Consider the following 26,473-nt stretch of genomic DNA (forward strand, 5'->3'; position numbering starts at 1 on the left):
ACACTAATTTTTTTCCCTCTAATTGTCTCAAACAAAAGGGAAACTTCTTTGCCAGGCTTTTTTCAATAAAATGTTTTTATGTCTAAGCATATTTGTGGTGACTAATTGTGTTGTTTTTGTATGGTTTTTTTGGGGAAGAAAAATGTATATTAAAAGTCTTCTGTTAGTAAGGTAATGAAAGATAAATCTTTGTATTTCCAAGGCAAAGCAAGCATAACTTCTCTTCAAACAGATTGTTCTAGTCAAATTTGGTTGTTACAGAAAGCCCATTCATTTTTTTAGTAACAACAGATAAAGAGCTTAACTAAAGTTTTGATGAAAATACATATATTTATTTGAGAAGAAGGGTAATTTTTGAAAAGTCTTAAGATAATCAGTATGAAAGCTAACTTTTTAAGCAAAGAAAGTAAACTATTAAGTTTATGCAGTGATTCATTTGGGATATTTGGAATAGGATATGACATCATTATATAACATAATTTGCAGGCTTAGACTTATTTTGTAGCACTTAAGTGATTCAGTGTTTTAAGGGTTTTAAAATGTGATCCTTTACAATACACTTTCCCAAACTCAGTGAGGAAAGGAAATTGCTATGTTATATTCAAATCTTGTTAAAATCTGATTGCTATAGTTTACAGAAGAGGTATAGTGATTTAAAAAATATTTATGCAGTACAAATGTTTTCTGTATATGTTTTACAAAGTGAATCAAAGTTGGAGGGTAGTAATTTAATAGGAGAAGATTTGTTGGTTCCTAAGTCATGGTTTCTGAAATAAAGAAAAATAGCAGTATGCAGTAGTCCTTTATTTTATTATCAATCTATTTTGATGTGCTTTTAATAGCATTGGTGATTAAGGTTGTAGAGTCTGGAGCCAGACTGCCAAGTTCAAATCAGTGTTCCACTATTTGTAATGTTTGGCCATGGCTTACTTAAGCTCAGGTTCTTCATCTGTAAAGTGGGGCTAATCATGTACTTGCCTTGTAGAATCTTAAAAAGATTGAGTGAATTTATGCATGTGAATCTCTTTGATCTTGGCACAAAGAATATGCTCAATAAATGATAGCTATGGTTATATATATTTTAAAAGGAATATTGGTGTATTATTTATGTGTTTTCTTTGAAAGACTGATAACCTTTGACATGCAGTGTGTTGTAGAATTCTTTTCTTGGTATTAGATCTTGTGCAATTTGGGAGAGTTAACTACTTAATTCAAGCTGTTTGTTTTCAAAAGTGATGAGTAGACATTTGGTGGTTTGGGGTGACTACAAGGATGAGGAAGTATAAAAAGAGATAGGTAGTCAGCTCTTGGTAGAGACCTTTTTCTTTTTTTTAAAACAGTTGGGAAATACAATTCAGAACTGAGACTCATGTAGACAGCCACCACCATAGTGTTCATCATTAGCCATACCATTCCCCGTCAGTTAAGGAAACGCATTTGATTTTTAAGTTTTTTTCCCCCTCTTTTTGCTAAGTCTTTTTTTCTCTCCTGAGGATGCTTCTTGAATCTTTGCTTCTGACTTGGGGGCAGGCCAGGCAGGTAATAGGTGGATAGCTGCTGCACCATTTTATATACATGTGAAGGTCCTGCTTTTGATGTAATTGGGTCTCTGCTTCTCTTCACCTTAATGTTCTTAACAACTTGCTACCACCACGACCCCCACAAACTCATATGACTTGGTGTGATCTCACTCATTAGATCTGATGGTAGAATTAATTTAAAAACACCCATTTTTACAATTGATGAGAATAGTGGGAAAAAAAAACCGAGACATGAACACTGAGAAGCATTTCAAATTCCATGAAGATGGCATGCTACTCAATTTTTTACATAAGCTTCTGTATTTAATTTTGTATAGCAACAAATGCCTGCAGTGTATATAGAGGCCAAATTTCTGTTTGTTTGAGTTTACTATATTCACATCAACAACTGGAATTAGGGTAGGCTATAGAATGGAAATATCCTCTTGGTAATAATGAAACATAATTCTGTCTCTGAGTCTTGTGTGCTTTTTGGCACAGGTCATATGACTGTGGTTTAGGAAATATACTCACCTCCTCTCTTAATCTGTTTTCTGAGTCATCATGTGATTTCCCAGAATACCTAGCACATGTAATTCAAAGAGACAATATTTGTCTTTGCTCTGGTTGCAGTAAGATAAAACTCTGAAGCATTCTGGATTAAGATATTACAGAAAGTTAATTTCCAGGAAAAATTACTCTTTTGGAGAAGGTATAGCTCTCTCTAGGAGTATTCCATAGATGAGACTGGTATCTGTTTTTGTAACTCTATTCTTACATATTCTATTCCACTTCAGCAAACTTCTTTTGAATATAATATGAAACTCTTAAATTTCTTTACCTGGGTGCTCTTATCTATCAAATATAAAAAAGCCGCTAGAGAAGAATGTATTGGTGAAGTCAAATAGTTTAGTCAATATGCACCCGTTTTGCATTTTTGGCGTTGGTTAGTCGAAGAGGAATTTCAATGGTGTATGTTAGTCTTGCGCAGCTCTCATAGTTATCGCCTGGGTAGTATGTGGAATTCACTGAATTAATTGAAAGTTCTGAATATCTCTTGAACTTATGACAAATCCCTGAAAATCAGTGCTTTCTGATGAGTCAAGCTATATAGGTAGTATATAAAAAGCCAACATATGTTATACAGGATAGTTTAATACGCATTAAGAGTATTTGGCTCAAATGCGTTTTGTGTACTTTAATCCTCTTCCGTGATTTGTAATATTTAGATCTATTTTTCCTGTTGGGTTAGGTGGAATTAAGGCATTGACAGTCAATGAATTGCTTCTGGGTAGAGCTCAATGTAAAACAGATTTTGCTGTAGTAAAGATTATAGAATATCATCTTAGAAGAAAATGTAGACTGTTACGTAAAAAAAAAGGTCAGATTCTATGAAATTGTAATTGGGAAACTCGGCACCCCTTTGACCAATTTTAACTTATTACTCTTTCTTACTAGCTTAGGCTTAAAACAATAATGATGTCTGCAAGATCTGCCTTTCTTGTTATCTCCCCATCCCCAGCCATTAAATTCTAACTAGGATCTATGTTTTCTTCTCTCGAGTTACTTTGGGTGGGTAGTGGAGGGGCCCACAAATATGAATAGGTTTACTTTCCCCTACTTCTTTTGTAATTATTTTACTTCTAACTTCACTTTTGTTACTTTTTTTCTTCCTTGATTCACTGAGTTAGAGTTAGTCTCATTGTTCAGAAGCCCTCTTCCTTTATAGCTTCTTTTTTTCCAATGCGTCTGTTGTATGCAGAACTTACCTTCATTGATTCATAAATACTGGTGTTAAGAGACATCATCCCTCATCTGTCTCATTTTGCAAATAAGCTTCCTGTTAGAAAGTTGGCTAGATGGAAGCAGAGACCTTCACTAAAACTTTGATCCTCCTCTGTTTTCCCAGCACATAGTAGGCGCTCAAAAATACATGTTGAATGAGAGAAAGGAAATGAGATCCAGAGAGGCTAAGTGAAGTAATACGTGGGAATATATAACATGTAATATCATGAATATATGTTATGAAAGTACTAAAAGGCCCTAGAAATGTTAATTATTTGTTGTTAGTAGTATTAGTGTAATAGTAAGTCACCATTAATGTTTTAAAACTTATTACTAGATGATATAGAGATACTTTTCGTTGTATGTAACAGAACACCCAATCAATAGTGACTTAAAGTAATGAGGATTTGTTTTTACATTTGAGGGTAGATATCTGCCAACATTGACTTAGCCGCTCTGTAGTGGCAGGGCTGTTGTTCTGTAGTTTTCTTGGCCTTTCCTTCCTTGTTGCAAGAATGGCAGCTCCTGCTGTAGGCATCACCTTTCTGTTTGAAGCACCAGGAAAGGGCATGGATCAACAACAGCATCTCTGTTTTACCAGGAAACCAAAAGCCTTCCTGGAAGCTGTGAAGTACAACAGACATCCCCTTAAGTTTTATGGCCAGACTGTTTCACATGGCCACCTCCGTCTGGAAGGAAGGCTGTGAAAGGGAGTTAGCTTTTCTAGCCTCTAATGTGGATGGGAAAGGGAGAAGGAGTTTGGAAATACATTCTGGGTTTGCTGCAAAATTTACCTCTTTGGTTAGCCAATATCCGAATTTATCTTTCTTATGAATACATTTTATAGAGAATTCAATCACCATCTCTCTCAGGGAGATGTTGTTATACATAATTGCATCTACTTCAAAGTCCAGAATGTCTGCTTGATACATAGTTTTCTCCATCAGGTCTGGTTGTAGCTTGTTGTCATCTGGTGACCTAGAGCTAAGAAGACAAATATATACTTCTAGCACATCAAAAACTATTAGATAAAGGAATGAGATAACTCAAATAAATCTTTTCCCTTAGAAAAGGGGAGAATTAGAAACTCAAAATAGTCATTGGTCCACAAATATACCATACTCTGTAGGATGTGAATACTGAAGATTTCCTATTCTGGCAGTGGGCAAAATTCTGTAAACAATCCGCTGTACTTATTTATGATCTCTGGGAGGATCTCCCTTGGTTACACCTGACCACATAGTATTGATTGGTGTGGCTATATAATACGTCAGGTAGACCAATTCCTTCCACATAATTCTTTTCCGAATTGTTTTGGCTATTTTAAGGACTTCCCCTTTCCATATAAATTTTAGAGTAAGTTTGTTGATGCCTACCAAGAACCTTGCTAGGATTTTTGATAGGAATTACGCTAAAGTTACAGATCAGTTTGAGAAAAGTTGATATCTTTACTATGCTGAGCCTTCCAATCCATGAATTTGGTAAGTTCCTCTGATAATTTGGAGAGACTTTAATTTTTTTAACACAATTTTATAATTTTCAGGATGTATGTAGATCCTGTGTATATTTTGTTAGCTGTATACCTAAATATTTCATTTTCTTTGGAGCAAAGAAGTATAATTGGAATGGCATTTGCCTTTTAAATTTTGTTTCATTTGTTGTTAGTATACAAAGGTCATGATTTTTGTTTGCCAATCTTATATTCTGTGGCCTTACAGAAGTCACTTTATTCTAGTTTTTAATTTTTTTTGTAAATTCCTTGGGATTTTCTAGATAGCCACTCATATTATGTGTGAAAAGAGACAGTTTTATTTCTTCCTTTTTAATCTATATGCATTTTATTTCCTTTTCTTGCTTCATTTTACTGGCTATGATTTCTTGTACTGTGTTGAGTATGAGTGGTGAGGGTGGACATCCCTACCTTGTTCCTGATCTTAGGGAGAAAGAATTTGTTTTTTAATGAGTAAGTGTGATGTTACCTCTAGGATTTTTGGTAGATGCTCTTTATGTGTTTGAGGTGAATCTTGTCTAGTTCTAGTTTTTTTGAGTGTTTTTATCATGAATGGGTGTTGGATACTTTGTAGATATTAAAGATACTATGAAGGGAGACTGCATTATTCTTTTTTAGCTGAAAATAGAGTAATATGTGAACTAGAATGATAAAATCTGAATGTTATCTCAGACATACAATACTTAAGGCACCAAAGACATTACTTGGCCCTGAATCAGCTTCATGTATTTCTCTATTTAGGGAAAGATTTATTAACGTAATTACATGTGACTGTTCTTTCTTATTTTGGCTTTTAAAATAAATACTCCTTTAACATAAACATTTTTAAAAAGCATACTTTGTCATATCTTTGTTAGTCCTGCTACTGATATTGTTCCCATAAAACTAACCCTTATTTTACTATCAGGGAAAAAAAAGTACTTCATGTGATTAAAGAGTCATGTTGTATGTTTTATAGTACCTTCCATGCTCTTGCAATTTTCCAGTGACAGCTATATATTCTTTTTTTTTTTTTTTTTTTTTTTTTTTTTTTTTTTTTTTTTTTTTTGAGGCGGAGTCTCGCTCTGTCGCCAGGACTGGAGTGCAGTGGCCGGATCTCAGCTCACTGCAAGCTCCGCCTCCCGGGTTTACGCCATTCTCCTGCCTCAGCCTCCCAAGTAGCTGGGACTACAGGCGCCCGCCACCTCGCCCGGCTAGTTTTTGTATTTTTAGTAGAGACGGGGTTTCACCGTGTTAGCCAGGATGGTCTCGATCTCCTGACCTCGTGATCCGCCCGTCTCGGCCTCCCAAAGTGCTGGGATTACAGGCTTGAGCCACCGCGCCCGGCCGACAGCTATATATTCTTATATTGCAGAGCAGCCTGCCTCTTTAGTCTTCATTTCAAAATAAAACCCAAAAGAAGAAAAAAAGTATGGAAATGTTGTAAGAATAGTACAAAACTCTTTTTGTTTTTTGCCTTCTGAGCCATTTGATAGTGAGCTGTTTACTTGATGCCCCATCATCCCCAAATACTTTTTTGTGTGTTTCCTATAAAGTTATTCTCCTACACAACTACAGCAAAGCCATCAGAAACAGGGAATTAACATTTAGGCATTACTACCACCTAATCCTCAGACTTCATTCATCTTATTCCCTTAACATCCTTTATGGCAAAAGAAAGGATTCCCTTTGAAATGTCTCTTTAAGATTTCTTTAATCTGGACTAGTTTCTCTCTCTTTACTTGCCTTTATATCTTTGACATTTTTGAAGAGTACAGGCCAGTTACTTGAGTGATTGTCCCTTGATTTGGCTTTCTCTGATGTTTTCTCATGAGTAGGTTCAAGTTATACATCTTTGGCAGGAAGATCTTCAGAAGTGAAGCTTTTTTTCTCTCTCAGTGCATCTTATCAAATGACACCTGACTTTGATATGTCCTATCATTGGTGATGTTAACTTTGATCAGTTGATTAAGGTAGTGTTTGCCAGGTTTCTCCAGTGTAAGATTATTTTTTTCCTCTTTGCAGTTAAATGTATTTTGTGAGGGGGTTCTTTGAGGCTATGTAAATGTCTTCTTCCTCTTCAAACTTTCACCCCTCTTGAATTCCTGTGCTCTACACCTTGCTGTCCCTCTGTAGGAATCCCCTTTTCACCCTTTCTGGTTCTAACACCCAGTAGAGAGGCTCTTCTGAACCTGCACAGGCCATCCTCCTGCCTGGACAGGATACCTCCCTCCCTCCATTTCTGCTCTCCTGCCCAATATGGATGCCCTTTTCACTTCCTGGTCTTTGACACCCCAGGCCAGGCTGTCTTCTCATTCAGACGCCCAGCCCATTGTGCCCCAGCTCTGACACGCTGTGCTGGTTGCCCCCTGCAGCGATGCCCCATGTTCTTCTTGGGTTCTGAGACCCTGTGCTGGGCTGCCTGTCTTGGTGGGTGTTCTCATCCTGCTCGTACTTTTTTTTTTTTTTTTTTTGAGATGGAGTCTTGCCCTGTTGCCAGGCTGGAGTGCAGTGGCATGATCCTGGCTCTCCGCAGCCTCTGCCTCCTGGGTTCAAGCGATTCTCTTCTCTCAGTCTCCTTAGTAGCTGGGACTATAGGCGCCGACTACCACACCTGGCTAATTTTTGTATTTTTAGGTAGAGATTTGTATTTTTAAGTCGAGTTTCACCATGTTGGCCATGCTGGTCTCAAATTCCTAACCTCAAGTGATTCACCTGCCTCAGCCTCCCAAAGTGCTGGAATTACGGGCATGAGCCACCGTGCCGGGTCCCTGCTCAGACTTGGATACCTCATGCCAAACTGCTCCTCTTTGTGGTCAGCCCAGCCCACCTTGTGTCTCTGGCATTGATAGCCCACATGGAGTCACCCTCCCATACAGAGGCCCTCCTCATCCTGTGTGTGCCCTGACACCCTCTTCCCCTCGGATGGACTCTGATCATGTTTCCTAAGGCTGCTGCTGCTCTCTGCCTTCCCCCAGCTCAACTGCCTGCGTTTATCAGTCCCACCTATTGTCTTGATGCTGAATTTGTCTAGAAGGGCAGGGAGGTGAAAGGAACTGCAGTCCCTCTTGATGTTCTTAATCAGCCCCCTGTTGTTTGCTTTTTCACCTCTTTTTTTTCTACCTTTTCATGGAGTAGTTAGAGATAATTTATAACATTTAAAATGTAAAATGTATTCTTCTTAGAAAAAACCAGGTGACTATAAACTGTCGAATAAATGTGCAAAGCCTGATTGTTTTGGATATTTTGAAAGAAATAATCTCTGAATATGGGAGTGAAAACATCCCATATCACAGTACCTAATGTCAGGTGGCAAATAGCTAGTATAGACTCAACTTGCTTCAGGTCAGCCTGTAGAGCCAAAGATCCATCCTGGCTCTGCCTCCTGGTTTCCAGCTTAAGACACCTCTTTGCAAGTCACAACATCTCTTTCTATTTCTGTTTCCTCATCCATAAGATGGGGGTTATAAATACTTACGTCATGGGGTTGTTGGAGAGGGAAGATGAGATAATGCATTTGAAAATGCTTTGCAAGTGGGAAAATGCTATGCAAATGTGGTTATTTAGTTCTAATTTATTACCTAGTCAAAATTGAAATGTATAGGAAATTAAGTCAAGCATTTTAATTGCATTGTGATTTGTAGGCAAATTCCCTCTGATTCATAAGGCAGATAAGAGGTTGGCATAGTTTTGTTTTTTGCTGCTACTTTAAGTCCATTGTGCTGTCACTATTACTCAACCAGGCAAACACTCCTCTTCTGAAGTTCTGCCCACCTGTTATGCCTCTGTGACATACTGCCACCTTCTAGATGATTTTTACCTCTGGCTTACAACTGTCCCCCCCACCCCAGTGCCTGTTGTCTGTCATCTTTGGTGACATCAGCATCACTGGCCTTAACATGAATTCTTTCATGCATCTACAATTGCTTGTAGCACAGTTCTGCTTGCATATATCACTGGATGGGGATCTCAAAGTCAACATGTCTAATGCTGAAGTTATACTCTTCTCCCCTGACCTGCTCCTCCCTAGAGCTTCCATTTATGTTACTGGTGTCACTCTTTGTATTAGCCTTGTAGGTTGGAAACGTTTAACCCTTCCCTCTACCATCTCCCATGTCTAGTCAGTCAGTAAGTTCTTTTATTTTTGCAACCGTCTCTTCCCCACTTGAGCCTCTATTTCCCCATAATTAATGACGTATTTCTGGCCCTTTAAATCTAATCTTGGAACTCTTAAAATAGCCTTCTTCAAGGCAAATGTTAGAACCTCAGCTTGCCAGGTCCCAGACTGGTCCTCTGCTGAATATTGGATGAAAAAGACCATGGAGCCTAAGTCAGTTCTCTGAGCCAGCCTTTCCAGATGAGGCAGTCAATTGTTATAGAACATGTCTCCAGAGACCTGTAAAAACCTCTAGATGGTAGTGTTCAGGCTTGGGGAAGAGGACCTACCTTGTTACCTGGAAGCATCTAGAAACTGAAAAGACCTGTTCTGTATAGCATGAATTCCAGTATCTAAATATAGTAACTGTTAACATTTTGGTGTATTTTCTTTTGTTTTTTCTTTTGCATGTCTATAATTATCCTATATGTATTCATTCATCACATCTGTTAAATAACATTTTAATGATATTTTAGTAAGTGCATTTTAAAAATTGGTGCGTAACACGGATGCCCCTTGACTTTGGATGGGGTTACATCCTGGCAAAGTGAAAATACATATGTTGGAAATGTGCATAATACACCCAACCTACTGAACATCATAGCTTAGCCTAGCCTGTCTTAAATGTGCTTGGACACTTAAATTAGCCTACAATTGTGCAAAATCATCTGGCAAAACAGTCCACTGTAGATTATTAGTTGTTTGCCTTCTTGATCGCGTGGCTGACTGGGAGCAGTGGTTCATTGCCCAGCAGCTCCAGAGAGCATTGTAGTGCGTATCACTAGCCCGAGAAAAGATCAAAATTCAAAATTTGACACATGGGCTCTACTGAATGTATATCACTTTTGCACCATTGTAAGGTTGAAAAATTGTAAATCAAACCATTGTAAGTTGGAGACCATCTTTGCTTCATAGAATGAAAGGTTGCTATCCTTGTTTCTGTTAGAACAAGAAGGTCTCCTCCAAGAAATACCAGACTCTCTGTCAGAGCTTAACCCCAGCTTCTGCTGAGAGTGTTTGTTTAGTGTTAATTTTTGATTGCTGACAACTAGTCTGTTTTTCTTCTACCTTGGTCATGATACCTGCTCATTAAGTTACCTTTCTACTTTATTGGTCTCGCTTGTTTGTTCATTCATGTACTTATTCTTTTATTATTCAGTCTCCAATAATAATAGCATAGCCTCTTCTATCTCCTGAGTTTGGCTCTGAAGACTTAAAGATTGCTTAGTTCATCGAGGGACTATTCATTTTTGAATCATTGCCAGGATATACCACAAGCTCATCTGTGGGCACATGGGAAGCCGTGCCTTCCTTTCTGAAGAGAGTAGAGAAAGCTTCCTGGGGGAGGTGGTGTGTAAACTGCTCTGTGAAAGATGAGTAGGAGGAGTTGGTTAGGGAAGACAAGTAGAAGAGACATTTAGGCAGTGGGCATAGAAATGAGAACAGTGGTGACGATGTGGCTCCAGCTTGCCTCTAGGTTTTTGTTTTTTTTTTTTTTTTTTAAGATGGAGTCTCGCTCTGTCGCCCAGGCTGGAGTGCAGTGGTGCAATCTTGGCTCACTGCAAGCTCCGCCTCCCGGGTTCATGCCATTCTCCTGTTTCAGTCTCCCGAGTAGCTGGGACTACAGGCGCCCACCACCACACTTGGCTAATTTTTTGTATTTTTAGTAGAGACAGGGTTTCACCATGTTAGCCAGGACGGTCTCGAACTCCTGACCTCGTGATCCACCTGCCTCGGCCTTCCAAAGTGCTGGGATTACAGGCGTGAGCCACCGCGCCTGGCCTTGTTTTTGTTTTTTAACACCTTTATTGAGATAATAATTCCTATGTCATGAAATTCACTCATTTGAAATATACAGTTTTCACAGAGTGAATTTAAAACATTTTCAATACCACACAAAGACACTCCACATCCTTTAGCTGAGCCTCCTCAGTCTTCCTGTCCCTCCCAGCCATAGGCAATCTCCAGTCTACTTTCTGTGCTATGGATTTGTCTCTTCTGGACATATCACTGAGGTAGAATCAGACAACATATGTTCTTTTGTGCCTGACCTCTTTCACTTACATAATGTTTTCAAGATTCACTTACGTCGTGTGTATCAGCACTTCATTTCTTTTTGTTGCTGAATAATATTACATTGCATAAATATACCACATTTTATTTATCCATTTATCACTTGATGAGCATTGGGTTGTTTCTGCTGTTTGGCTATTAGGAATAATGCTGCTATAAACATTGATGTACAAGTTTTCATGTGAACACGTTTTCATTTTTCTGGTATATATACTTAGGAGAGGAATTGCTAGATTATACGTTAACTCTCTGTTTAGCAATTTGAGGAACTGCCAGATTATTTTTCAAAGCAGCCAAGCCATTTTACATTTTGATTAGGAGTGTATGAGGGTTCCAGTTCACATTCTTGCCAACACTTAATACCTTTAAAAAAAAGTATAGCCATCCTAGTAGATGTGAAGTGGTATCTCATCGTGGTTTTAATTTGTATTTCCCTGATGGCTAGTGATGTTGAGCCTCTTTTCATGTGATTATTGGCTATTTATATGTCTTTGGAGAAATGTCTATTCAGATCTCTTGCCCATTTTAAAATTGGATTATTTGTCTTTTTATTATTGAGTTGTGATAGTATTTTCTTTTTAATTATGAAATTGGTAGTTGTTTTGACCAAGTAAATTTGCTAGGTCAAAATCTAAAAGTGGTTCTTACATTGGAGATAATATTCTGCAGATAATCTAAAGATCTCTTTTAAGATGTCTCTTTAAAATCCTATACTCTAGGCTGAGTATGGTGGCTCATGCCTGTAATCCCAGCACTTTGGGAGGCTGAGGCGGGTGGATCACGAGGTCAGGAGATCGAGTCCATCCTGGCTGACATGGTGAAACCCCATCTCTACTAAAAATACAAAAAAATTAGCCGGGCATGGTAGTCGGTGCCTGTAGTCCCAGCTACTCAGGAGGCTGAGGCAAGAGAATGGCGTGAACCCGGGAGGTGGAGCTTGCAGTGAGCCAAGATTGTGCCACTGCACTCCAGCCTAGGTGACAGAGCTAGATTCTGTCTCAAACAAAACAACAACAGCAACAACAACAACAACAACAACAACAAATCCTACACTCTAGAATTGGTGCTGATCCTGGAAATGTACCCATTCGGAGCAGATGACTTGTGTTACTGATTTGTGCCAGACAGCTAAGAGTTGTGTATAATCTAAATGGAAACCAGATGTTTTGGCAGTTTGCTAGTGAGTGGTTTTCTCTTGGTTAGGGCCTGCTCCTTTACTAAATAGGACTATTTTCAGTGTATCACTTTTCAAATATTTGAATAAGGAAGATTTTTTTTGGTACATACAAATTTATGAATACAATTGTATTTTTTGAACAACTTTATTTTTTTATGTGTAGTAAATTCTCATTAACGACTTATTTTCTCTTTCATCAAACTGTTCAACTGACTGCAAATAGTGTGTATCTTATTGACCCAGTTTTCAATTATGCATATGTACAGATTATCCATGACTATTAAAACAAACTCTTGCTTTCCTTTAGTTTGTTGCTAGTTCCCTGAGTTGCCTTAGTGGAAACCATAGGAAGAAAAGAGATTATAGCAATGGTCTAGGTGTGACATGATGGCTTATACAAGAGTGGCGGTGGTAGTGATAAGTAGCAGATGTATTTGTTTACACTTTTTACTCCTGGTGGTATCCCAGGAAGTGGCAGTTTCATTCCTGTGGCTTTAGCTATCAGGGAGTTCCTTCCTTCCATTGTAGTCCCTGGTCCCAAAGGGCAACTCCTGCTATTCTACCTCCTGTCAAATAATACCAACTATTGGGCTCTTATAATACAGGTTGAGTATTTTTTATTCAAATGCTTAGGACCAGAAGTGTTTTTGAGTTTGGATTTCTTTTCCAGATTTTGGAATATTTCCATTATACACTTACTGGTTGAGCGCCCCTAATCCGAATGTTGAATTTCCTTTGAGCATCCTGTGGTTACTCAAAAAGTTTCAGATTTTGGAGCATTTTAGATTCAGAGTTTTGGATTAGGGATACTCAACCTGTACCACCTCTTCTAGTGGGTCTCCCCAGCCCTTAGGCTGGTAGTAGCTTCCTGCTGGGAAAAGGGAGGAAAGATTTTCCTCCATCCTCTTAGGGTCTCTGGCTGGGTCTGAAAATCAAATTGCCAAAGACAGATTAACAGAAGAAAAACATTCAAATTTATTTCAGTTTTATGTGACATGGGAACTGTCACAAGGAAATGAAGACCCAAAGAAACAGTTAAACTTTAGTATTTTTTATAGTAGGTTTGAAGAAGAGTAGAGAGCCGTGGAGAAATATGGTAGGGTAAAAGAGTGTGATCTGATGATAAGAAACTGGAGGAAATGTAGTAGGGCCTGATTTTGCCAGATTCTTCTGTGTCCCCTCATCTTCAGAGATAAGGATGTTCCTTTCCTCTGGGTATAGGGAGGGCATGCCTCAAATGAGGGTCTTATAACCTGTTTCGGGGGAAGGTCAGAAATTTTCTTCTAGGTTTTATGGCTTGTTTCAGGGGAGACAAGAGGGACGAGGTCAGAGAGACTTTCCTGCTTCTGCTATTTTTCAGATCTCTTTAGTTTAAAATACTCACTATGTTGAGGTGGTATATTTTGGGGTAGTGTGCTCTGAGCCCCATCACTGCTGTTGTTCATTTTGAGGTTCCTTCTCATTCCCTGTTTGGGGTCTTGGATCTTCTATTGCCCATGTAACCACATTTCTCTGTTAATTTTTATCTGTTTTAATGCTTAGAGTGGTTTCTTTTTTCCTAACTAGAGCCTGATGAATACACGGTGAACATTTGAGAGTTCAATTTTGTAAATTATTTGTGTCAAGTTTAGTATTTCTGTGATGCATTCCAGTGGAGATGTTCTTAGGTGAGTTGGATAGTGAGCTCAGATTTGTGTGTGAACTAGAAGTATAAATTTGGCTATCATCTCAGCCAAATGGTAGTATTTCAAACCCTGGGAGGGACAGATGGGATCATCTAGTAAATAGGAGAGAAGGGAATCCAAATCTAGGTCCACTGAAATTGTAACATTGCTTGTAAGATGGGCTTGGTGAGCAGTGGTTTTGGATTGAGCCCTGAGAGGTGGGATGGGGGAGGGAGATGGATAAAGTAGAAAGGCCAGAGAGAGTGATGCTGTTGATAACATGAAGAAAGGATTGTTGGCAGGGCACGGTGGCTCATGCCTGTAATCCCAGCACTTTGGGAGGCCGAGGTGGGTGGGTTATCTGAGGTCAGGAGTTCGAGACCAGCCTGGCCAACATGGTGAAACCCTGTCTCTAAAAATACAAAAATCAGTGAGGTATTGTGGTGCATGCCTCCTGTAATCCCAGCTACTCGGGAGGCTGAGGCTGGAGAATTGCTTGAGCCCAGGAAGTGAATGTTGCAGTGAGCGGAGATCATATCACTGCACTCCAGCCTGGGTGACAGAGTGAGACTCCGTCTCAAAAATACAAAAACAGAAACAAAAAAACAAAAAAGAAGAAAGGACCATTTCACTGCTTTATGCATTCTGCCAAATGTTTGTGGTGTCAGTTACCTTGATAAAAGCAGTTTTAGGGACATGGTGGGCAGTTGAGGGTCTTCACCAAAATGAAGTGGTAGATGACTGAATGTGAGGTGACAGAGTATAGCTGGTGCATAGAGAGAGTTCTTTCGAGATGTTTGATAATGAAGGGGGCGTAAACAAATGAGGAAGGAACAGTGACTCACGCCTGTAATCTGAACACTCTAGGAGGCTGAGGCGGGAGGATCACTTGAGGTCAGGAGTTCAAGACCAGCCTGGCCAACATGGTGAAACCCCACCTCAACTAAAAATACGAAAATTAGCCGGGCATGGTGGCAGGTGTCTGTAGTACCAGCTACTTGGGAGGCTGAGGCAGGAGAATCACTTGAACCCGGGAAGCAGAGATTGCAGTGAGCCAAGATTGTGTCACTGCACTCCAGCCTGGGCAACAGAGCGAAACTCTGTCTCAACAACAACAAAAAAGAACTGAGGAGATAGCAGAAAGATGTATTAAGAAAAGCTACAGGTTTTATGATTGCCTTTTACTTTAAACATATTTAATTTTTAGAATAGTTTCTAAATGAAAATAGAAGTCATATAAGGAAAAGTTTTCCTCGTTTCCCATTGACTCTTTTTTACTCCCTTCTCCCAGCCCCAGCATATAGCCACTGCTATGTGTTTCTGGTATACATCCAAAAAAATTTTATGCAAATACTAGCAAATGTGATTATGTATTCTAGATTTTCTCCTTCTTATCCCTAGGGGTAGCCTACTTTACTAATTTTTATTGTCTTATTTTTTTCTCTGCATAATATGACCTGGAGATCTTTCTACACTGGAACTTAGAGGTTATTCATTTGTTTATTGGAGTCTTTGTTCTGAAGGTACTAAAATATTTGTAACCAGTTATTTTTTACTATTACAAATAATACCTTTACGTTTACAGTAGGCTAACTTCTTAAAAGGGAATCTGCTAGGTCTGAGAATGTGCACCTGCCATTTCAGTAGATACTGTCATATTACCTCCTTTAGTGGCGATCTGGTTTCTATGCCCACCAGCAAAGCATGAAGAGTACCTGTTCTCTCAGTTACATTGGTATAGTGTGCTATCAAACTTTTGGATTTTTGACAGTCTAGTAAGTGAAAAATAGTATTTAAAAAAAAAAGTAGTGCAGTTTTAGTTTTCATTTATTAAGAATGAAGTTGAACATCTCTTTGTTCAAGAACCATATGTGTTTCATTTTTTCATGAACTCTCAGTTCATGTTTGTTGCCCTTTTTTTCTATTAGCTTTGGTCTTTTAAGTTTTTGAGTTTTGTGTGTTAGGCCTAAGGGCCTAACAGCACACTGTGGCTGTAACATTGCTAGCAAGATGGGCCTGGTGAACAGTGGTTTTGGATTGAGGCATGGTGGCTGGATCCTGAAGGGCCCTGTAAAGTCCATTTGGTGTTTATATAGGCTCTTGGTTTATAAAACTTTTTTTAACATACAGAAATATATATCTTATTAGAGATCTTTTTTTTCCTTTTTTTTTTTTTGAGACAGAGTCTCGTTCTGTCACCAGGTTGGAGTGCAATGGCACCATCCCAGCTCACTGCAACCTCCGACTCCCTGTTTCAAGCAATTCTTCTCCCAAGTAGCTGGGATTACAAGCACGTGCCACCACGCCCAGCTGATTTTTGTATTTTTAGTAGAGACGGGGTTTCATCCTGTTGGTCAGGCTGGTCTTGAACTCCTGACCTTGTGATCCGCCCGCCTCGGCCTCCCAGAGTGCTAGGATTACAGGCATGAGCCACCGTGCCCGACAATTTTCATTGGTTTTAAGAAGTTATTTTTCAAGTTGTACGTTAAGGGTGCTTTCGAATTCTGTTATTAAAGCGTACTCTAGTCTCGGTTTTTAGTAGGCACTCAATGGTTTGTATTATGTAAATAAACCCTCTGGGTATGGGTAAACGTACTGCACACTTTAAATGTTTGGACTTGACTTGTCTTCCAGAGTTCTGTGGTAAAGAAACTCTCAAAAAATGCTTTTGGGTTCAAGACAATCAAACTCTTTTCTCTCTTTGTTTTGTTCTTACTGAATTTTTATTTGTATCAACCTCCATACCCTCCTTACTTAAATCCATGAATAGACTCCTTTTATTGTTTTGTGTTATTTCTTGGGTTGATTTTTAAATGGAACAGTTGTGTAAGATAAATGTTTGTTGTCGTGAGTAATGTTGATGTGAACCATGCTGTCTCTTCTACAATGCCACCATTATGCAGAGGCCTGCAGGAGGAAGGGTAGATTGGTGGTTCTGAGAGTCTGCCTGTGCTTTAGGTAATAATCCTGCATTCATTATTAATCTCCCTTTGCTTCCATGTCTCCCGCTCATTACCAAAGGCCAAGATATGACATGTTCGAAATCTTAGACATTTTGAAAATAGCAGAAGGGCTGCTTTTGAAGCCCGATTATTAGTCTTAGAAATATCATGAGACAACTGCAAGGCCATGTAATATTACTTATTTTAGTTTTTAGATATTGTCTACATTGTTTTTTGATCAATAGGTGAAGAGCTACTAATGAGCCATTATAATTTCCTTAAATTCACAGTCTCTGCAGTCAGTTTGTCTGGGTTTGTAATCCCTGCCCACTCTCACTGTATGATTCTAGGCAAGTTACTTTTCTTTTCCAGACCTTAGATTCCTCCTCTATAAAACTGGAATAAAAATGAAGGTCAACATGGGAGGATTACATGAAAAAATGAATGTGATAGGCCAAGTTTATTGCTGGATATATAATATGTACTCAATAATGTTAGCTATTATGGTTATTACTAATCAGATTTTTATTACCCTGGATTTAAAAATAATTTTTCTGTATATAAAGAAACAGTTGGGAAAGTAAAACTGTTTCGATTACAACAATAGTTTATTTCTCTTGTTGGTAACTATTATTTTCTTGGTTCAGTGAGTCCAAAAGCTTTTAGCAGGCAAGGGAAAAGTCCTTCGGAAAATGTATATCAGGTCACTGTTTTTCTGATGGATCACAGCAGGAAAATAGTTTATGTTCTCACCTTAAAATAAAAGGAAGCTATTGATTCCAAGCTGTATGGAAACGGAAACTTAAAAACATTTAAAAAGGCTTGATAAGTTTTTTAAGGGGAAAAAGGGCAATGCATGCTTTTAACAATTCAAACAGTACAGTTAGATATAAGTTAAATATTCATGTGTCCCTTCTCAGGATTAAGCATTAAAAAATTATAAAAGTAGTATTCATGCAAGTTTAAAAAAAAAGAAAGAATATAAAAGATGCACATGAATACAATATTGGAGCCCACTGAACAAAGCTTTATCTTACTTTCAAGGCCAAACCAGTTTTCATATATTCTCCTATACATTTTCTTTGCTTAGAACAGAATTTCGCTTTTTTCTTTTTCCTTTGTAAAACACAAGGTAGATTCTTTCCATATTCTTCTATACCTTGCTTTGTTTCACCTGATAATATCACAGAGATTATTACAAATTGGCACTTAGAGATGTATGTTGCTTTCTAAACAGACATGATATTTCAGCTGCAGTCCCATAATTTATTTAACCAGTCTCCTTATAATGGATAAGTAGGCTTTTTATGTTTTTTGCCTTGTCTATAATCTTCAATGAGAATTATTTATATATGTTTGTGTGTGTGTGTGTGTGTGTGTGTGTACACATGCGTATGGGTTTGTGATGTAAGTATCCTACAAGCATATGTAGGAGAAATTCTGACATGCACATATATGTTTGATAGTTTTTTCTACCTTGCATTCCAAAGAGTTTCATCAGCATAGCCTGCCATCAGCAGAGGGACAGGTTGCCAGTTTTCCCATTCTTTTGCTTGCACTGGGTAGTATTGCACTTCTTAATATTTTCTATTTTGATATGAGAATATAGGATCTCATTTCGTTTTGCATTTTAAAATTATGTGAGATCAATATATATCAGGATAAATTCCTAACAGATCTGAGATATAAATGCAAAACCATATGTGTATTAGAAGAAAACATGGGTGAATTACTTGGTAATTTGAGAATAGAGGAAATGTTCTAATAATGACTCAAAATTCATCAGCAATAACAGAAAAGGGTGACACATTTGATATTTTAGAAATAAAGTTTGAAGAAACTGTAAAAAAGTAAAATGACAAAATAGAAAATATTGTGAACTTCTATTATAGATATGGATAGAATTGATATCCTAGAAAAAATACTGTGACTTCTATTATAGATATAGATAGAATTGATACCCTCTGTGGTGTATGTGTATGAGTAAGTTAAAATATGAGATGAAAATGACCATTAGCCTGATAGAAAAATGGGCAAAAAATATTTGCAGATGGAAAGATGAAACCCAGAAAGAAGAAGAAGAAAAATAAAACTACGAGGGGCCCTTATACGTGAAAAGATGCCCAGCTCACTCATAATAAAAAAAATGCATGTTACACTCTCACTGTTGTTTTTCATCAGGTTGGCAGAAGTCCAAAGGTTTGCTAGCTGACTCCAGGGTCAAGGCTGCAGGTAAAGGGCACTCACATGCCTTGCTCATGGGAGTGCAAAGTGGCACACCTTTGTGGAGAAGAATTTTACAGTATGTAATGGAATTTCATGAGAATTTATCCTCTGACCCCACATACCCACCTTTTTGGACTTGATTCCAAAAGTAATCTGGGAAACATAAAAATGATGTGTGTACAATGCTACTCTTTGCAGTACTGTTTGTAATCAAGAAAGACTGTATGCCACTGCCCTCTAGCCTGGGCGACACAGTGAGACTTTGTCTCAAACAACAACAACAATGACAGCAACAGACTGTAAATAATAACATATTGAAATCTAGATTCCATCTGGCTAACCTGCGGTTTGCAGCCTTCCAAAAATAGATCTGATATCCCAACTTTGGCATTGGCAGTATTTAGCTCATACGCAGATGGTTTTCAGCCGCACGTCAGAGGTTACGGGCACTCTGCAGGTTTCTAACACTCAAATCTCAAAGTAGGTGGAGTTCTTTTTTGGGCACTCTCTGAAGTTGGTGCCTTCTTCCTACCTTTCCCTTCCCTGGTCCATTCTTGCCTATCTGCCTGGCCCTTTCTTCCCTCAGTGCTCTTCTCTAATCTTGCTTCTCCTTCTAAGGCACAGGACCTGGCATGAATGTTCTAAAGCAAGATCAGAAGGTGTTAACCTCTTAGCAGATATTTGCTCTGATAACCAAATCATCTAAAAGTGGTAGTGTGTTTGTACATTTATTATTTATTCTACCTCCACTTATCCAAATTAATGTATGAAATTGGGATGTATCTTAAAATTGATAAGAACTTGCACGTAACTTCTGCCCCTCTGGAAGAGTTTTTACAAAGTTGATAGTGTTTGTTATAGTTGGTGGCATCTTAGAAGCCCAGAAATGTGTTCATAAGGGGGTAAGCCACGTGGAATCATCATTATTTTTTGGCAAATAGCCATAGACAGTTTTCCTTCTCACTTTTCTTTTTAGTGAGTTTGTTTTCTCTGTTACTTCATAAATAAGGCCTCTGCTGGGTGATTGCGGGTTGGCTCAGAGCTAGCAAATCCTCTCAATTGGGGAAGGAAAAGTATAGAGTTTATCTTTTTGTTAACATTATTAACATTTATACAGATATCTGTCTTGAATTCTTACTTAGCATTTGACATAATTAATTATTCCCTCTTTTTTTCCCTTCTTTTTTTGAGATAGAATCTTGCTGTGTCGCCCAGGTTGGAGTACAGTGGTGCGATCTCCGTTCACTGCAACCTCTGCCTCCTGGGATCAAGCAATTCTCCTGCCTCAGCCTCCTGAGTAGTTGGGACTATAGGCACCCGCCACCATGACCGGCTAATTTTTGTATTTTTAGAAAATACAAAGAGACAGGATTTTGCCATGTTGGCCAGGCTGGTCTCTTAACTCCCGACCTCAAGTGATTTACCCGCCTCAGCCTCCTAGAGTGCTGGAATTACAGGCATGAGCCACCGTGCGCACCCGGCCTGCTTTTTTTTTTTTTTAATTTTAAAAATCAGATCGACTCTTTTAAGACTGTAAACTCCCTGAGGGTAGAGGTTCTATTCACAGTCGTATCCCCGGTACCCAGAGTAGAGCCTGGCACATAGTGAATTCTGATTGCCTGTTGGTTGTCGATTGACAGATTTATGCCTCTAAGTAGAATTATCTTTTGATAATATTAAATGAGATGTGCTAACACAAAACTGATAGACTTTAGAAATAATTAAGAATCTCCTGGCTGGGTGTGGTGGCTCATGCCTGTAATCCCAGCACTTTAGGAGGCTGAGGTGGGCGGATCACGAGGTCAGGAGATTGAGACCATCCTGGCTAACAGGGTGAAATCCCATCTCTACTAAAAATACAAAAAGTTAGCCAGGCATGGTGGCGGGCGCCTGTAGTCCCAACTACTCAGGAGGCTGAGGCAGGAGAATGGCGGGAACCTGGGAGGCAGAACTTGCAGTGAACTGAGATTGTGCCACTGCACTCCAGCCTGGGCGACAGAATGAGACTCATCTCAAAAACAAAACAAAACAAAACAAAACAAAACCAAAAACAAACAAAAAAAAGAATCTCCTGTGTTCATTGGGAAAGGAATATTTGTTGGATGGGGAGTTTCCTAAAAGCTTATGTGATTTTTTGGCATTTTGACATATTCACAGAATTCCTGCTGATTGAGGTTACTGCATCAAGTATAGTACAGTCACATGTTGTTTAAGGATGGGAATTTGTTCTGAGAAATGTGTCAGGCTGTTTCGTTATCATGTGAACATCATCAGGTGTACCCACACAAACCTAGATTGTACAGCCTATGACATATCTAGGCCATTATATGGTATAGCTTATTGCTCCCAGGCTACACACCTGTACAGCATATTGCCGTATTGAATACTGTAGGCACTGCGAGCATCTAAACATAGAAAAGGTACAGTAAAAATATGGTATGAAAACTTTAAAATGGTGCACCTGTCTAAGACACTTACTGTGAATGGTGCTTGCAGGACTGGAAGTTGCTCTGGGTGAGTCAGTGAGTGGGTGGTGAGTGAATGTGAAGGCCTAGGACGTACCCTGCACCCTACTGCAGACTTCATAAACACTGTACACTTAGGCTACACTAAATTTATGCAAACTATTTTTCTTTCATAATAATAAATTAACCTTAGCTTACTGTAATGTTTTTACTTCATAAACCTTTTAATTTTTGAAAACGTTTTCACACTCTTGTAATAACACTTAAAACACAAGCATTTTGTACAGCTGAACAAGAATATTTCCTTATTGTTTAAGCTTTTAGAATTAAATTTTATTTACTTATGACCAGGCGTGGTGGCTCATGCCTGTAATCCCAGCACTTTGGGAGGCTGAAGCAGGTGGATCACAAGGTCAAGAGATTGAGACCATCCTGGCCAACATGGTGAGACCCCATCTGTACTAAAAATACAAAAAATTAGCAGGGCGTGGTGGCGGGCATCTGTGGTCCCAGCTACTTGGGAGGCTGAGGCAGGAGAATCACTTGGGTCCAGGTGGCGGAGGTTGCAGTGAGCTGAGACTGCGCCACTGTACTCTAGCCTGGCGACAGAGCGAGACTCCTCAAATAAATAAATAAATAAAAATACATTTTACTAATTTATTTATTTATTTTTACCGTTTCAATGCTTTTTGTTAAAAGCTAAGACACAAACACACACATGAGCCTAGGCCTACAAAGGGTCGGGATCATCAATATCACTGTCTTCCACCAGCAGATCTTCAGGGGCAGTAACATGCATGGAGCTGTCATCTCCTATGATAACAATGCTTTTCCTGCTTCTGGAATACCTGCCTCCGGGAGGACCTTCCTGAGGTTATTTTAGTTAATTTAAAAAAATTTTTTTTGTGAGACAGCGTCTCACTGTGTCACCCAGTCTGGAGTGCAGTGGTGCAATCTTGGATCACTGCAACCTCTGTCCCCCGGGTTCAAGTGATGCTTCTGCCTCAGCCTCCCGAGTAGCTGGGATTACAGGTGCCCGCCACTGCACCTGGCTAATTTTTGTATTTTTAGTAGAGATGGGATTTCACCATCTTGGTCAGACTGGTCGCAAACTCCTGACCTCGTGATCCACCCACCTCGGCCTCCCAAAGTGCTGGGATTACAGGTGTGAGCCACTGTACCCGGCCAACTTTTTTTTTTTTTTTTAATAAGTAGAAGGAGTACATTAAAATCGTGATGAAAAGTGTTCTATAGTAAATAGTAAGTGATAGGAATTTTTAAGCTCCACTATAATCTTGTGTATCAACTGTCATATATGTAGTCCATTGTTGACTGAAATGTCGTTATGCAGCACGTTTTCTCTTTATTTTGAAAGCCAACATTGGCAAAATTCCAAAGTACAATAATTTGCATTATTTATTAATTGCCATACTTCTCCTTAAGAGGTCCTGTGGTAAGAGTTGTCTAATGACTTGAAAATGACTGGGTAAAAGAGTGTGCCGGGATACAAAGCTGGCATCTGGTACAGATAGTTCTGTCATTGGGATTATTTATTTATTTTGAGACAGAGTTTTGCTCTTGTTGCCCAGGCTGGAGTGCAGTGGCACGATCTTGGCTCACTGCAACTTCCACCTCCTGAGTTCAAGAGATTCTCCTGCCTCAGCCTCCTGAGTAGCTGGGATTACAGGTGCCGGCCCCCATGCCAGACTAATTTTTTGTATTTTTAGTAGAGACAGGGTTTCATCATGTTGGCCAGGCTGGTCTCGAACTCCTGACCTCAGGTGATCCACCTGCCTCGGCCTCCCAAAGTGCCGGGATTACAGGCGTGAGCACCCACACCCAGCCCTTATGTATTTGTTTTGAAATAAACTAACAATTGCTAGATTTTTTTTATCGTTAGCTCCAGACATCTGTGACATTTTCTTATCTGCGTAATACGGTTCTTAGAGTATTGCTTTGTCATTTGAAATTCAGCATTCATTCAGTAACTATTTAAGGAGTGTCTCCCATGGAGCAGGCACTGTAATAAGTGCTAGGGATATAGTTACAAGTAAGGTGTGAGTCTCAGTCCTAAATCTTCGTTAAATACAACAATGAAGCTTATTTCTTGAAGCTTATTTCTAAAGATCAATATGGACTTCCAAGCTTTAGGAGATTGGAGAAGCACCATATGCATGTGGTTCCACACATTGCCCCTCTGTCATCCTCCCCTCACCCTTTACCTACCTGCATCTTGTTTAGTGCTCTGTGGCAGTCTGAATGTCTACTCTGTGCCCATCACTCTGTTGGGATTTGAACGTTCAAGGAGCAGCAGATAAAAATGTTGTATTCAGTATCTCTTAAATAGTAATAAAGACAGACCAAAGCAATGAATGATTTTCAGTGTACAAGAATTGTCTACACATAGTCTGTTATGGGAGTTCAGAGAAGAAAGAGTACTAGGATCAGATTGATAGTAGAGGAATATCACCCAGGTGGCACTGGGAATAATTTGGAGGTTACTAACAGGAGGTAGGTGAATAATCTTTTCTGAATTGAGTAGGGAAGTGACGTAATTGATTTGTGTTTTATATACGGCACTCTGATTGCTGGGTGGGAAATTAGACTGTGGTCTGGAGGTAGAAGAAATGAATGCAAGAAATGAGATAAGTTAGCAAGGATCATAGTATTCAGCTGATAAATAATATAAGGAGTTTCCATGCCTTTCATTGTTTCAAGATTTTTTTTTTAGCCGGGCATAGTGGCGGGCGCCTGTAATCCCAGCTACTCAGGAGGCTGAGGCAGAGAATTGCTTGAATCCAGGAGGCAGAAGTTGCAGTGAGCAGAGATCATGCCACTGCACTCCAGCCTGGGTGACAGAGCGAGACTCTGTCTCAAAAAAAAAAAAAAAAAAAAAAAAAATTTTTTTGCCATGTTTATAATAAAATACTGGGATAATTTTTTTGTGTGTGTGCCAAGTTACCAGAAACTCTGAGGTGCTTACCAGTCCTCCCACCTAGTTCTGTTATTTGAATCTTCCTTCCTAGGTGGAGAATCTACACTTAGACATCTGTATGTTCTCTTAGTTCTTCATGTCATTTGATCTTAGCTTCTGTTCTTATACAGATACTGTTGAAGGTGCTGCAGTTTTCAATTTTGGTTTTCCTTTCTTTATGGCAATCTTGTTTTAATGTATAAGATCCTTTCAGGCAACTGAAGTATGCAAGAGGCAGGTGGAATAGTAGCAATTTTAGGTGTTTAAAAATTCATGTAATAAATATGATGGTTTTGGATTATTTGTTGCATTGCCGAGTGAGTTTATTATAGTATATAACAATATTTAATCAAAATGGTGATAGGAATAAGAGGTACACTTTGAGGTAAATCATTAATTTTTAAGGCAGACAAGTTATGTTTTTAAGAATTTCTCAAGCCTGAAGAATATTTAATGTGTGCTCTGTGCCTGAAAAAGCTTAACACATAATCCACAAAGGTGAAATTAGTTTGATACTCAGAGGTAAGATTAGGGCAAGTTCCACTTCAGTTTATGTAAATTATTAAATAGTACTGTCAAGCATTGAAAATAAAGGAAGAGAATGCTTGTCATCATTACATTTTAAGTGAAAAGATATATATTATACATTTTTATATTTATTGTTCACAAATATTTCCATGTTGTAGCAATTTTCTACTGTGTTGTAATTGCCTGTTCATTTAACTCCACTGTTTTTTTCTCCCCTACCACAGCAATCCCAGTGCCATTGGATATTTTTGAATGATTAAATGTGCTACTTACTTGGTTTTTGTGTTCATTTTTTTAAATAGAAAATGCATCCGATGCAGATTTATGGCTCCTGAACAGTTGCACTGTAAAAAACCCAGCTGAAGACCACTTTAGAAACTCAATTAAGTAAGTAGAAATTGATTTTTTTCCTATTTTGTATAATCAAAGTAAGAATTGATACCAGAAGTTTAGCTTTTTAAAAATGTCAAATTAGATATTTAGTTTATATTTAAAAAGTCTGAGTTGGACTTTTAAGATTATACTGTTTTGAATTTGTCTGATAAAGAATGATACTTTTTTATTTTTTAGTTTTAAATTAAATTTAATTTAAGTTCTGGTTACATGTACAGGATGTGCAAGTGTGTTACATAGGCAAACATGTGCCATGGTGGTTTGCTGCACCTGTCAACCCATCACCTAGGTATTAAGCCCTATATGCATTAGCTATTTATCCTGATGCTCTCCCTCCCCCCACCCTCTACCAAGCCCGACTGTGTGTTGTTCCCCTCCCTGTGTCCATGTGTTCTCATTGTTCAGCTCCCCCTTACAAGTGAGAACATGCAGTGTTTGGTTTTCTGTTCCTGTGTTAGTTTGGTGAGGGATGACGGCTTCCGGCTCCATCTGTGTCCTTACAAAGGACATGATCTCATTTCTATTTTATTTTATTTTATTTTATTTTATTTATTTATTTATTTGAGACGGAGTCTCGCTCTGTCACCCAGACTGGAGTGCAGTGGTGCGATCTCGGCTCACTGAAAGCTCCACTTCCCAGGTTCACGCCATTCTCCTGCCTCAGCCTCCCAAGTAGCTGGGAGTACAGGCGCCCGCCACCATGCCCGGCTAATTTTTTGTATTTTTAGTAGAGACGAGGTTTCACCGTGTTAGCCAGGATGGTCTCAATCTCCTGACCTCGTGATCCACCTGCCTCGGCCTCCCAAAGTGCTGGGATTACGGGCATGAGCCACCCCACCCGGCCGATCTAATTTCTTTTTATGGCTGCATAGTATTCCATGTGTATATGCACCACAATTTCTTCACCAGTCTGTCCTTGATGGGCATTTGGGTTGATTCCATGTCTTTGCTATTGTGAATAGTGCTGCAGTGAGCGTATGTGTGCATGTATCTTTTTACTAGAATGATTTATATTCCTTTGGGGATATACCCAGTAATGGGATTGCTGCATCAAATGGCATTTCTGGTTCTAGGTCTTTGA

General features: G+C 38.9%; 1 protein-coding gene across 3 annotated transcripts in view; it reads left to right on the top strand.

Annotated features, from left to right (window-relative positions):
• CDKAL1 (CDK5 regulatory subunit associated protein 1 like 1) overlaps nucleotides 1-26,473 on the top strand; it is a 723,350-nt gene that overhangs the window by 86,908 nt on the left and 609,969 nt on the right. For all 3 annotated transcript variants that reach the window (XM_033216358.1, XM_033216361.1, XM_033216360.1), the window contains one exon: nucleotides 25,302-25,386. In XM_033216358.1, coding sequence (XP_033072249.1) covers nucleotides 25,302-25,386 — 85 coding nt within the window. The remainder of the gene's footprint in view (nucleotides 1-25,301; nucleotides 25,387-26,473) is intronic.

This window comes from Trachypithecus francoisi, unplaced genomic scaffold (assembly GCF_009764315.1).
Source record: "Trachypithecus francoisi isolate TF-2019V2 unplaced genomic scaffold, Tfra_2.0 Lachesis_group10, whole genome shotgun sequence".
Taxonomy (NCBI): Eukaryota; Metazoa; Chordata; class Mammalia; order Primates; family Cercopithecidae; genus Trachypithecus; species Trachypithecus francoisi.